Source organism: Haemorhous mexicanus, chromosome 18 (assembly GCF_027477595.1).
Source record: "Haemorhous mexicanus isolate bHaeMex1 chromosome 18, bHaeMex1.pri, whole genome shotgun sequence".
Lineage (NCBI taxonomy): Eukaryota > Metazoa > Chordata > Aves > Passeriformes > Fringillidae > Haemorhous > Haemorhous mexicanus.
This window is the reverse complement of record NC_082358.1, coordinates 8,560,814-8,574,498: the sequence shown is the minus strand read 5'-3', so window position 1 is coordinate 8,574,498 and position 13,685 is coordinate 8,560,814. Positions and strand designations below refer to the sequence as shown.

The 13,685-nt window shown below is 50.0% G+C and overlaps 1 protein-coding gene across 1 annotated transcript; it reads right to left on the bottom strand.

Annotated features, from left to right (window-relative positions):
• Window positions 1–9,275: 9,275 nt before the first annotated feature.
• On the bottom strand, window positions 9,276–10,871 carry PDRG1 (p53 and DNA damage regulated 1). Its single transcript, XM_059862687.1, has 5 exons — window positions 10,704–10,871; window positions 10,530–10,605; window positions 10,314–10,388; window positions 9,933–10,013; window positions 9,276–9,625 (listed from the first exon to the last, which is right to left on the bottom strand). The coding sequence occupies exons 1-5, from the start codon at window positions 10,785–10,787 to the stop codon at window positions 9,543–9,545; spliced, it is 399 nt and encodes a 132-aa protein (XP_059718670.1). The 5' UTR covers window positions 10,788–10,871; the 3' UTR covers window positions 9,276–9,542.
• Window positions 10,872–13,685: the final 2,814 nt, after the last annotated feature.

Below are 13,685 nucleotides of genomic sequence, written 5' to 3'. Positions count from 1 at the left end.
ACTGCTCCCAGGGGTTCTGACTGTGGGGTTCTGGCTGAGTTCATGCTCTGAAATCTTTCAGTTCAGCTGCAGGTGTGCAAGAAGGTGAAGGTGTGTGCAGGACAGGTGGCTAACTGGGCTCCAAAGGTAGAGCTGTGAAAACATCTGTTTGGATTTAAGGAAATCCCATTGTGTTAGATGTCAAGTCTGGTGTAAACTTACTGGGTGGAATTCCATCCTGAGACCATGAAGAGATTATGGGAGGCTTCATTATCACAGAAGCCCAGAATGGTTTGGTTTGCGTTAGAGGGGATCCTAAAGTTCATCTCATTCTACCCCACTGCCATGGGCAGAGACAACTTCCACTAGACCAGGTTGCTCAAAGCCCGGCCCAATCTGGCCTTGAACATTTCCAGGAAGGGATATCCATTACCAGTCTGGAGCACAAGCTGGGGTGGATTTGGTTGGCATGAACTTCTCTCTGCCCTGCTGGTAGAGGAGGGCAACGTTATGCTCTGAGTCATGTTTGTCCCCCCAAACCTGGAGCTGTGCTGAACACCTCAGCTTCCACTTCAGCCGCTGTTCTGGGGATTAAGGAAAAATTGTGTTTCCCTTAGAAATTCTGTGACAATATAATGTGACACTGAGAAATGCCTTGCCCATGCCAGAGGATTCAAGCCATTTAACATCCCAAGTGTTGTGCCGTGGTGCATAATTAAAAACACATCCCTGCGAGTGAGCAGTCCCTCTGTTTTGTGCAGCAGGTCTGGTGAGGAGGCTGGGACAGGAGGATTTGTCTTACCCATGTGAGAAGCAACTGGGAGGCAATTATGCAAACTAACTTGTGAATTACAACCAGGAGGATAGCAGCTAGTGATTAGCTAACTCTAAAAATGGGAAGTGTTAATTGGCAACAAAACCCTTATATTAAGCCGTTTTTCTCTGCCCCACAACCTCAATTAACATGGTAAATAAGCAGAACACAGTAAATAAGGATGTATGAAATTATACCAACAACTTAAATAGATTGTGGCTGACCTCAAAACTTGCAGGCAAGTGAAAATAAACTCCATGTTACTTCTTCTGTTGGTCTGTGTTCTGAAGCAGCCCTGTGTTGTGATGTCCTGGGTTGCCCATTCCCACACTCAAGAGGCAGCAGTAGCAGGATGTGCCCAGTGCCACATCCTGGGGCTGGAGGAAGCTGGACCTGGGCAGCAATGTGGGAGCTGTGCTCCCTGGGTGCCTTATCTGGGCCACTCCTTACCCTCTTATATGCAATGTGCAGTCTAGGCTGATTTCAGGATTTTTCTGCTCATTTTCCATAGCTCCCCAACACCTTTTTTGTCTTTTCTGTTTAATCAAGTTCTTCTGTAACATACACAAATTTAAAATGGGACTTAAAATTCCCAACAACATATGTTGCGTTACGTGTATTTCTGGAACTGTGTGACAGAATTTGTTTATTTGGTGCTGTGGGAGTTCCCCATAGGCTGCCTGCTCTGCCTTTCCTCCAGGAATCCTCCAAACACAAACATGAGGGGGTTTTTGTTGAATCTCCCTGCCCCCATAACCTTAAATAAACATGCTTGCACACGAGCAGCTGATGAATCAGGTTATGCAGGTCTTCTGCAGTGAAGTTCTGGAAAACTGCAGGAAATGCTAACATTGAAGCCACTAAGTCTGCTCTCTACATAATTGCCATCTGTAGGTTGGCAAGTCACAAGGTGGGGGAATGTTCCTGAAAACTGAAATGTAAAATTGGTTGAAGAAGGTGAGAATGACTGTCTTTTCTTTGGGAATATCCATCAGGCATTTTGTTCTTTTGCTCTTTTTTCATCCTCTCCTTCTGCCAGTGCTTGGTCTGTTTTCCCATGCTGCCCTCCTGCCATATTCCTTCACCATTCTCCAGGGTAACAATAAAGGTTTCTACAATGGACTTTCCCAAATGGATGGATACTTCCTTTGGGATCTGATTTTTTACAGTTTGTGTGCATATTTATATGTAAACTTCCAATCTCAGGTACATCTAACACTAGGCAGCAACTGGGTTTTACTATCACACACACACACGTATATATACACATATATATATATATATATATGTATGTATGTATGTATGTATGTATATATAGTACACATGCTTTACAATGTATTTATACTGTACATTCTTTGGGTGATCCTGCACAGGGCCAGGAGCTGGACTTAGATCCTTGTAGGTCCCTTTCAACTCAGGAATTTTTAAGATTCCAGAAGGGTAAGAAAAGGACTGTGCAGTTCTACTGCTTGGTATGAGATGCATCAGATGAACCTTGTCACTTCCAGCTCCTGCAGATACCTACAGGACTCGGCTGGCCCATTGCTGCTGCCGTCACCCTGTCTCTCTCCAGACCTTTTTCATTGGAAAACTGGTGTCATCAGATCACTGGAAATGTCAGTTTGACAAATCAGCTCAGAACAAAGCTGAAATGTCACTCCTGGTTTTACTGTTAGTGGTTGAATTTTGGCAGCCTTTCTTCTTCGTTGGGTTCACAGAATGTAAGAACAGGGTGATTCACGGGAGAGAACTATTTGATTTTCAACGTGTCACACTTGCTGCTGTATTGAGTTTGATAGCTTTCATTTGATTAACACATCTTCCCAAAAGTTATGCCACCTCAATTTGATGGTTTTGGAGACAGAAAAATCCATCAGTTCTCTCTGAGAAAGTTCAGCAGAGTTCACACTCACTCTAAATGATCAAAAGCCTTTCCATTGTACCGGGTGCAGAGTACCCTGCCCTTGGGGGAGGGTGTGCCAAGGTTTGGAGACATGGTGATGTGAAGATCTTGTTCCAAGCCTCCTGCCATGGACAGGGACATCTTCCACTAGAGCAGCTTGCTCCAAACGCCATCCAGCCTGGCCTTGAGCACTTCCAGGGATGGGTGTTACCACTCACCTTTGATGGTAACTCAGGTTCTTGTTAATAGATCCCTTGGGGTGAATTAGAGTGAAACAACACAGAATGACCAATGTACATATATGAGGCAGGTTTGTTTTGAAACAACATAAGAGAAAAGGAAGCATACAGCTGTTTTGATTTTTTCTATAAAAATATAAAAGTAAAAAAAGTGAAAACATAAGAGAAAGAAAAAAAAGAAAGAACAGTAAAAGATAGGGGGGAGGGAAAATATCACCACCCAGGTATCCAGTGATGAGATTTGATCAGTGCGGTTTCAATGTCTGTGGTCTGCATGATGGTCACAGTCTTCATCCATTAGGAGGCCACATACAACAAAGACTTCCATGGGTTATATTCATTCAGTTTTAGGGGAAAGGCCTTGATACCTCCCTTGGGGGGGGAGTTTACACTGTCACATGAAGCTGTGCCTTATAGGGAGGGAGGAAATTGGCATGACAAAAAACATTAGCCCACCTCTGCAGGATCTGCTTCTTATCTGCCTTTTCCCTTATCTGATGCAATAACACTTTGTCAAGTGGGTTATCTGGGAAACAGCAGATTGCAGGGCTCAACCAATTTATCTAAGCAAACTTTGTTTTTTCCCAAGGAGGTGTTCACAGCTTCTCTGGGCAACTTGTGCTAGTGACTCACCTTAAGGTATAGCACTAGCTCAGGGCAGTTGTTCTTTTCTTTTCTTTTACTTTGTTGATTACTTCTGATTTTTACTATTTTTGGTCAGATAGCATCATGCAGTGTTGGATTTCAGCTCAGGTGACTGAAAAATGGGAAAATAGTTAGGGACAGACAGGGAAAATAATTGTTGCTGGGGCACAGAGGACTGTCAGAGTGAGAACTGCATATTTGCTTGTTCAGTGTCTGTTTGTCTTAGATCTTTATCTCAGCCCAGATGTTCCTCTCACAAACATGGCAGCACAAAAGCCTACACCTGACTGCTCCTGGCCAGGGAGGGGACATGCTGCTTGCAGGCTATTCTCTCCTGCTTGCTGTGGGGTGTCTGGCAGGAGTTGACCTCACCCTGGCAGCTGCCATGTGTGCTGCAGCCACCTCACTGTGCTGCCTCTTCTCCTGACACACAGCCAGGTGATTTCCTTGGTAGCAGCTTTAGGCATGAGGCTGGGCCAGGCTTCTGCTTTAATGTCACTTTGTGCATCTATAATGTGGATCCTTTTACTTTAAACTCAATAATGTTCTGGTTAGTGCACTCCTGAGAGGTAGATGTAGCTTAGCCCTTTGCTTCTGAGACCTCAGAGGGACAGCAAGGCTGGCATTGCTGCACACAGCTGTCACTGTTAAGCTGCCTCTCTCAAGAGGTGGCAGCTGAGGGACAGAGAGAGAGAGGATGGAAGGAAAAAAAATAGGTTGTCAGATTCCTCATGAATCTGAGAATGGTGTTTGAGCATAATGGAGGATGGTGTTGAACATCCCATTTTAAGGGCTGCTTCCTTCTATAAATCTCTCTTGTCAGTAGGGAAAGGAGAGTTTTTGCAGTACCCTGATAGCAGAGAGGATATCAATTGCTGCTGGGGAACTTCTGATGGAGACCTGAGGACTGTTTTCTCCTGTAGGTGCATAGCAGTTAATCCTGGAGAAATTAACTGCTGAGTGTGGCTGGTTGCCCCAACCTTCTGGTCTCTGGCCTTTCACTCAGAATTCTTGCTGGGCTGTGGAGATTATGATTGGAAACAAATCACATGGACTAAATGTGTGGTCATCTGTTGGGAATGACTTTGGGTAATTGTTTGGATGTCTCAGGGCTGCAGGTGGGTGATCAAACTTGGTGCTCGACTCTCAAGTTTGGGGCTTATTGGAGGTTCTCATTGTGGATATGGACAAGCATTTTTATCCAGTGTTCAGAAGAGGATTAGCAATGACAAATGCTACTTTGAGCTCCTGGGCTGTGATAACCCAACCCATCAGGATCTGAAACCCTCAATGTGTTCTTAAGCAGACAAGGGATTATAGTGTCAGGTCACCCCTGGTACAGGAGTGTCTCGTGATGCTTTCACACCTTGCAGGTAGGGGTTTGCAGGCTGAGTGAGCTGGTGTGGTGCAGCAAGTGAGATGTACAGCTGTGTGAACTGGTTACATGAAGGAAGCTGCCACCTGGAAGGATATAGCTGCTTTTAATCAGATTATCAGACTTCAGCTGGGTGCAGCACCTTATAACTGTCAGATCTCTAGCCCTGTTGTGAAACCCTGCCAACTTGGCTATTTCTGGAAGATGCTCCCATCCAAGTACCAGCAAATCACAAGTATCAGAGCACTTGCCAGAGATGGAGGGTTATGATCATCTCTCCTGTTTATGTGTCCCACAGCAGTGCCCCATCAGCACTGATAAATTCCCCCCCAGAGTGGTTTGACTGCCAGCAATGAACATCACTAGGTCCGTGGTGCACTGACTGAGATGCAGGCCAGGAACTGGGGGTACTTAACAACAAAAGCCCCTTTAAAACAGAATTTTACTCTGTTGGTTTTGTTTGTTTTTTAATATAGGTTTTCTTCCTAGTTAAGTGAAAAATATTTTTCATGAAATTCAGCTGAAATTCTCTGAAATTTATCTGCTACATTGGCAACCCAAGTATTGCAACAGCAGGAACCCGAGAACGCAACTGATTTGTCATTACAAGAGTTGAAAGAAGCAGAAACAGCAAATAGCACTACAAAAATGACAAGCAAAAATATGATTATTATTCTTTCACTCTTAGTCATGTAAAGAGCAAGCAGAGGCATAGGTAAGGCAATTTCCCTTAGTTGTGACAAATGTTGATGGTGCTCTCCTATGAAATATCTCTAATTTAACTCTTCCTTCTAACAAGATGTGGTCACTGGTATAACTTGTTACAGCACTGTGTCCTGTCAGCTTCAGCCCAGTATTTCACATGGCGCCACTGGGGACAGTTTTATTTCAAATGAACAAATAAATTAAGCTCATTTCTGGTCTGGGATAGCTCTAATGTGCACAATCTACTATGTTCACAGCCTCAAACAAAATTACTGCTAAGGCAGCCTGCAGGTAAAGGGCCAAAGTAACTTCAGTTAGTCAGGAAAGAAATTAATTGGAATGAAAGTCCTTGATCACATCATCACAGTGCTGCTGGGCTCTTAGAGAGATATCTGAACACTCTGCTGGGAAGCCGTTCCCTGCAGACACCCACATCTGCAATTAAAAAGGGTTAATGCTCATTCTGTGAATCTTCCTCAGCACTTACTGCTTGAGCATGACTTTTTTTTTTTCACTTTTCTTTCTGGAAGCCAAAGGGATTTTTTTTTTCTTTAGTATCATAAAGAACAGGAATAGAAACTTTGCAACAAGCTCAGAATGTTCTTTGGCTCAGCACATGGGAAAGAGATTTAGGGTTGGATTTCCTATTGCTTCACACTCCTGCCTGCTAGCAGGGTAATGATTTTGTGGGCAGGCATTTTTCTTAATGAGCCATTGGCAAAACTGCCTGTTTCTCCCTAATTTACTGTTATATCTCCTCAGCTGGGTTCTGGAGGTAAACACTTCACCTTCCCTCACTGCCAGCTGCCAGCAAGACTCTGAACTCGAGTTCATCTTCTGAAAGACTCACTTTGCATTGTGAACAGGGAGAGCAGGAGGGTGAAGATGTTTATCACTTTCTGAGGGGTTTTATTACACTGTTTGGGATGGATAGTCTGGTTTCATGATTTTCTTGGCAACTGATCATAATCCTCTAACCTTCATTGAGATTAAATGACAAATATCCAGAAGCAGAGCAAAGTAAGGAGGCAAGTTGCCCCTTCAGAGTGGGAAAACAAGGCAGCATGGGGCTGCCAAGAGACTGGAGTCCGTGTTGGAGCCAGGACTTGCACAAGAGCTCTCTGTCAGAGGTCCTTGTGCACTGTGCCTCCCACTCGTGCTGCTGCTGGAGCACTCTGTTCCCAGCAGCTGGTCCTGCAGCATTTTGTCATTGACTACACAACCCCAGATATTAATAGCAGAGAGATGTCCCCTGCTTTCAGCTGTTCAGCTGTGTCCCTGTTTGTCTGGGAGCTGATTCCTGCATGCAGCTGGGGTATTGTCATTGCTCAGGTACTTCGGTCCATGAGTTTGATGCCATAAGCTGACAGGGAAGGAGCAGCATGGTGACCTGGTCTGGAATGACAGGCCTGTCAGCAGAGGGGGAGATCTGGATGTTCTGGGAATGAGAACATCACGGCAAGCACACATTTAGGTGCAGAATTCATCCAGTGCTAGCAGGTGTCCTGCTGGGTCCTGAAGCTGTTGGCACAGGAGGGGAATGCACATCTTCGCTGGGGAACAAGAATGAGTGTGTGAGCTCTTATGGAATTAGGAGACCAAAAGGACCAAATGTTTTCCAAAAATGACTCTCTGCAGTCACTGTGGTGACTGTTTATTGGGCACTTTCCTGAAGCTAGTTGTGTATTTTACTGATGGGAAGCAGTACTTGGATTCTCCATACTTGGAGAAGCTGACACACACTGTTCCTTTTGCCATGCACACCTCAGTGTGTCCAGCATCATCTCTGGCTGTGGATTCTAACTAACACATGAGCAGAGCTTCACCTGAAAGTGAAACATCACCTCACATCTACAGGCAGGAAGAGGAAGGTGCTGTGTAACTTGCCTGTTAATGCCTTCATTGTGGCTGGTGTGTCCTAGGAAGAAACAAATGAAGCATCTTTTCAGGAATCTGGCTGCACAGCAGAGAGTGTGGTGCTGATCCCAAGTTTGGGGTGGGAGACACCCTCATTGGTGAAGTTCACTCTCCCCTTGTGTCAGGCAGCAGCAGCTCCCACTTCTCTCTGGGCACCACTGGCTCAGCACAAGGCACTGGCTCCCTTGCTTCTGAGAGTTTCCCAGTTTGGAAGCTGCAGTGGGCTGGAATGAGGTATTTTAGCTGAAACAGGGATGCTTGGCTGCTCAGCTGGCCCTCTGCACTGCAGAGCTTAGTTCTGTTCCATGTAAGAAAGCAAAAGGGCTAAACACATTCTGCACAGCAAAACAAAGCTTTCAGGGCAGGCAAGCACCTGATCCTCCTCCTGCTACTACTATGGAAACATGTCAGAGCAGAAAACCTGTTGCCATGAGACTGTAAAAATAACCCTGCCATCACATTATGGAGACACGGACTGGCTGCACCACATGGCTTATGTAAGAGCAGCTCCTGCACTGGGATGTGGCACTGTGAGCTGCCTCCTGCTCCCAGGAGACAGGCAGGCTTCTGAAAAAGCTGCAGGCAAGACAGCTCAGATAGTAAGTCTGTTATTTTTAGTCTGTGTGTCTGAAATATAAGCCTGAAGTGGACAGAGACACATTTAGGGTATGTAGTATGAGCAGGAGAATTTTAAAAGTAGGACCAAGCAATGGTAGTTGGGTTTTTTGGTTTAAAGAAATCACACCTTGGTTTTAAGGGGTCAGATACAGGGTATTTTTTGGAACTCTGTGTAATGTGAAGCATGTTTAGAACTGGCCAGGGCAGGAGAAGGCCTTGCTGAGTTGGAAGGTGTTCAGGGAGCCAGGGAAATGGTGATGCTGTGTTTGATGTTGTCATGGCTGGGAAAAAGGAAAGAGAACAAGGGACCAAGCCCAGCTCTGTTGCTCATGCAAGATTTGGCAGAACAGGTGAGCAGCCTCAGGGCTGGACAACAGGTGAGCAACCTCAGGGCTGGAGAAAGGACAACAACCATGTTTACAGTTCTGAAACTCCATCCAGAAATATCTCTACAGAAGTTCAAAAAGTTAAGGACTTGGTTGGACCGAGACACTTTCCTGTATGCAGGGGAAAAAAAAACAAACAAACACTGTAGTCATGTACTAATTATCACTATTGTTTTTTAAATCTTATGCTCTTGACCAAGTTAAGCACTTGGGGGAGCACATTCAGTGGGGGAGTGCAGTAAACAGCAAATTTTAAAACCTTTGCAGAAACTACTACTGGTTACATCAATTGTCCTTTTACTACAAGACAAACTCAGTGACCATTCCTGCTCAGCTCTCCTCAGGCTGTTTTTTTAAATATACCCAAGTTTTATCCCTTCAGCCAGTCCTGAAAGCCTCATTTCTGCCGTCTCCTGCCTTCCAACAGTGGAACATGTTTTCCCAGCAAGACTAAAAGGATGCTGCCTCCTCCTGCTCCTCCCTACACATCCTTAGAGATTCCTGACGTGCCTCAGATGTACAGCTTTGCTTTGTTTGAATGCCACAGGCGTGCACAACTCCTCCTCTGTGCTTCAGGCATGTGGAGGATTCCCAACCCCTCCTACTCCTGTTCCCAAAGTGACAAAAGAGCAGCTCTGAAGCCAAACCCCAGAAGAGTTCACATAAACCCCCAACAAGGAACATACACATGGAGTCAGGAATGTCCCACTGCTCTGATTTTAATGATCCCACTTCCACCCCAGCTGTGGGCTTTTGCCCACTGTGTTGAGATCTAGCACAGAGCAGGAAAGGGTTTGTGGTCCAAAGAAACTGCAGAGTTGTAGATGAGGAGCCAAACAATTCCCACCTCACCTGGGTGGGCTCTGGACACACCAACGTCCTGCAAGTCCAAAGGACTGTGGCTACTGAAACATGAGAGCCCAGTGACAGCCAAACACGCTGTGACAATGGCACGGCCACCTCAGCCCTCCAGGATGCGGTTGATGAGCTTCATTTCCTCAGCAGACATGGGATTCAGGTTAAACCCCTTCAGCTCAGGTTTACCTGAGAAAAACACATTGAAAACATCAGGATTTTGTCACCAAAGAAGTGAAGCAGCTCATGGTAAACTCGAGAGGAGTGTGGGGAGGGCAGGGACAGCCCTGGAAGCTGAAGTGGGGTCACCCCAGCACAGGGTCAGAGGGGGTTCAGGGTGCTGGTGAGTGACAGCTCCACACAGAGACAGACAAGGCTGCTGGGGCAGGGAGGGAACTGCAAAACCAGTGGAAAAGAGGCTGCAGGAATACATGGAACTAAAGAATCTTCTGATCCATGAGTCTACTCCCAGGCAGGTTCCAGTGGGAGCGTTTACCTTGAGCTTCATAAAGCCGGTTGACCTTCACCCGCAGCTCCTTCCGTAGGTTGTTTATCTCCTCGTCCAGCTCTTCCTGGTCTGGGATAAGAGGTGGGAGTGAGGAGGACTGCGGTGGGCTCTGGGATGAAGGCTGAACTCCCCACGGGACACAGCACAGGCACAGGGGGGGTCCCACTCTGCCTCCACCACCCTCGGGGCCGAGCATCTTCCACATGTGCTTCCCAGGGCACAGAACGGGCCAGAGTCAGCCTCTCGAGAGGCTCTGGGCACCTCAAAGCCCATCCCCGGACAGAAACCCGTTAATTGAGCCAACATCTTGTTAATTGTGGTGCTTATTAAAACACTAAGAGCTACACGGAGCCCTCGCGGTGACCTCACCCTGCCGCAGCATCTCCCGGGTCTTCGCCTTCGGCAGCTCGATGAACATGCCCCCGAAGCAGACCATGGCCTTCTCTGGGGGAGAGGGGGAACGGAGGGGGAACGGAAGGGGAACGAAAAGGAACGGAAAGGAACGGAAAGGAACCGGCTGTCAGCGGAGCCGCTCCGCGACCCGCGGCCACGAGGTCACGGTGGGCGCAGCCAGCCCGGCCTCACCGTCGGGCTCCGGGTCCTTCTGCAGCGCCCGCAGGGCCTCGCGGTTGCGGTTCCGCTTCACGTCCAGGTCCACGATCTGCAACGGGAGCGAGAGAGGCAGGAGCGGCCGGGACTCGGGGCTACCGGCGGCGGGACAGAGCGGGGCGGGGGAGGCCCGCCGGATCTGGGTCGTACCTGCTGCCGTGCCGCCAGCACGTCCTCGGCCAGCTCCTCCACCTCGGCCAGGTAGCGCAGCACGAAGGCCGGGTCCCGGGCCATGGCGGGGCCGAACGGGGCCTCCACCGGGGCCGCTCCAGGTCCGCCGCCGTTCGGCTCCGGGCCGCAGCCGCAGCCGCGCGGGCGGGTTCCGCGGCGGGAGGGGCCGGGCTCAGCGCGCCCTCTCGCGGCCGCCGCCGGGAGCGCCGCCCGGTTTGGGCGCCCTGGGGTGGCGGCGGCTGCGAGCGCGGCGGGGACCGAGCGGGGCTGTGAACACGGCGGGGACCGAGCGGGGCTGCGAACACGGCGGGGACCGAGCGGGGCTGCGAACACGGCGGGGACCGAGCGGGGCTGCAAACACGCGTGCCCGGGGGCGCCAGAGCGGCCGTGAGCCCTAGCCGTGGGCTGGGACGGACGTGCCCGCCACCAGCGTGGGATCTCGTCCGTAGTGCGGACTAACGATCCCGGGGTTGGCTACGGGCTGCCTCTGCTCCCGGGACTCCACGCCCGACAGACGGATGGAGGGTGCGGTGTGGCCGTGTGGCGCTGAGCCCCAGAGTGGGGGTCCTGGCCCCGCAGCCGGCCCCAAACACACCCCGCTCGCTGTAGCCCTGAGGGACAGCGGCTGAGAGCCCTGCCTTGCCTGGTCCCCTTGTGTGTGAATTATTTATCACTTTTCACAGCCTGTCCTCTCGCCCCTAGCACCACCGTCTGTCTCCTCTTCCTCGCTGCTTCCCAGCACGGGACCGCTGTTGGCAGCTGGGCTCTTAGAGCATCAGGCGACCTCTCTGTCATCCCAGAAAGCAATAAAGGGCACTCAAAGCGCGGGGCGATTAGCTCAGGTTTCCTTTAAGCAGCTGGTGGCTCATCTGTAGCTCAACGTCCAGGACCTGCCATCCCCAGGGACTGGAGCCAACTGTGGTCCTGGCAGCTTGACTCACCCTCAGCCAGCCCTGGTAACCCCCAGCCTGTGTCAGGCAGGGGCTGGTCCCAGGAAGGCTCTGGCAGGGGACCATATCCATCTGCTGCCCTGAACGACCCTGCCTGCAGGAAAGGAAATATATTGCTCCTTAAAAAGCTTTTTATCCCTTTCTTTCTACCCCATCCAGCCATGAGCAAGAGGAGCTGGAAAAATGGGGTGTGGGAGATGCAGAAAGACCCAGCACTGATGACGAGGACTGGCAGATCCTCACCGTGTACACTCTGCAATAGGAAATGGACCCCAGGAGCCCACCCAGGGCTGGTGGGTAACAGGGGACACGGGTTCTCATGTCCCATGTCCCTGCTCTGGACAGAGCCCTGAAACAGCATCTCAAGGTTCTGAATGGGCCGGGGAGAGGAGGAGCCCCAGCACCTGGGGGCCCTGGCACATGCACTTCATGGAACTCATTTGACAAGGAGCTCCCCAAAGGTGGTGACCCCAGTGCTGTGGCCCCTCTGGGCTGCCAGAGATGAGGACCACATGGGACAGGGATAGAGGGAGCAAGGCAGCAGCTGGCTGGTGGTCACCACACTTCTGTGGGCAAATAATCCCTTAAGGGAGATTACCCAGATCAGAAGATTACTGGCTCTAATCCCATAAGGTCATTTGTTTCAGTTAGCTGAGATCTCTGTCTGTGGCAGCATCAAATGAAGTACAGCAGCTTCAGGGAGCAGTGGGAGCCAGTGCTGGGGCACACACAGGCACTCCAGGCTGGGAATGATCCACACTCGGGTTAGATTCCTTCCTGACATCAACCAGAATATGTACTGGGATGGGGGCTGGAAGCCAGTGCTGGGAAATGCTCATTTGTCAGTGGGAGCAGCTGGCTGGAGATATGAAAAAGCAGGAAGGAAGTAGGGAGGGAGGGAGAGCTTTCAGAGTCTGGTCAGGAGGGATGGGGATAGGGATGGGGATGGGGATGGGGATGGGAACAGGGATGAGATGAGATGTGGCATGGGAACAGGGAGCTGGCTGGCTGTGTCCTGGCAGCAGTGGAAGGAAGCAGTGACTCTGGGGTTGCCAATGACAGTGCAGTGAAGGCAGGGTTTTGCCAGGAATGTTGGGCTGCATGGAAGGGTGGGGGCTGCTCTCCCTAGGAAGGTGGGGCCCAGCTCAACACAGGCATGGGGGAAGCTGCAGCTGAGGGATCACCAAGCCATGGGCATCTGGAAAACATTCTCAGGGCAGTGAGAAGTGGCTGGTGCTGCACTCTGCGGCCTGTTCCCAGCCAAGCTCTGAGCCAGCCACAAATCATCATGGATTTCTCCTCCTGGAGCCAGCACCAGGGGCAGACATTCTGCTTGGAAGCTGGACTCAGACTGGAATCAGAGGTCCACTTGGACCAGTCCCCCTGGGAACTGGGCAGTCAGAGGAAGCAGCTGCCCGCCTGCTGCCGGGAGCTGCTTTGCTTTGCTGTGTGTTTTGTGGAAAGAGCAGGTTTGGTTTCATCATGTTCCTTTTTCTTCCTTGCAGCCCTTTTCTGTATGCAGCCAGAAACCCTCCCTGCCTGCTGGCAGCTGCACAGGAAGCTTCAGGGATGTTTATAAGGTTTTTTCTCTCTTCTCCTTTCATGTGGCTGCTGGGGCCTGTTGTTAAGCTAAATCAGACTTCAGTCCACGGTCTCCATGTTCTCAGGCTGTGGATCTTTAACTGCTGCTTCAGAGGGGGTGTTTCAGGGTCAGGGGAGAAAGGTGGGTCTGTCTCGCCCTGATTTCCAGGTCCCCTCTCCCTGGCACTGTGCCCACTGTCATGGCAACGTGGTCTGTGCTCCATCACCCAGCCAAGACAGAAAGACCCCAGGGACCAAGCCCAAAGAGGTCTGGAGTGGCCAAAGGTTGATAGGGGCTCTGGCCAGTGGACCCCATCCTTGGAAGGGGCCCTGCCCTGCCTGGTTGTTGATGAAAGGCTGCTTTCTTCAGGCTTTGGGATGCTGGGAGCATCCCCTCCCCCAGGCAGGCATTTGTGGAGGGGATCTGTCA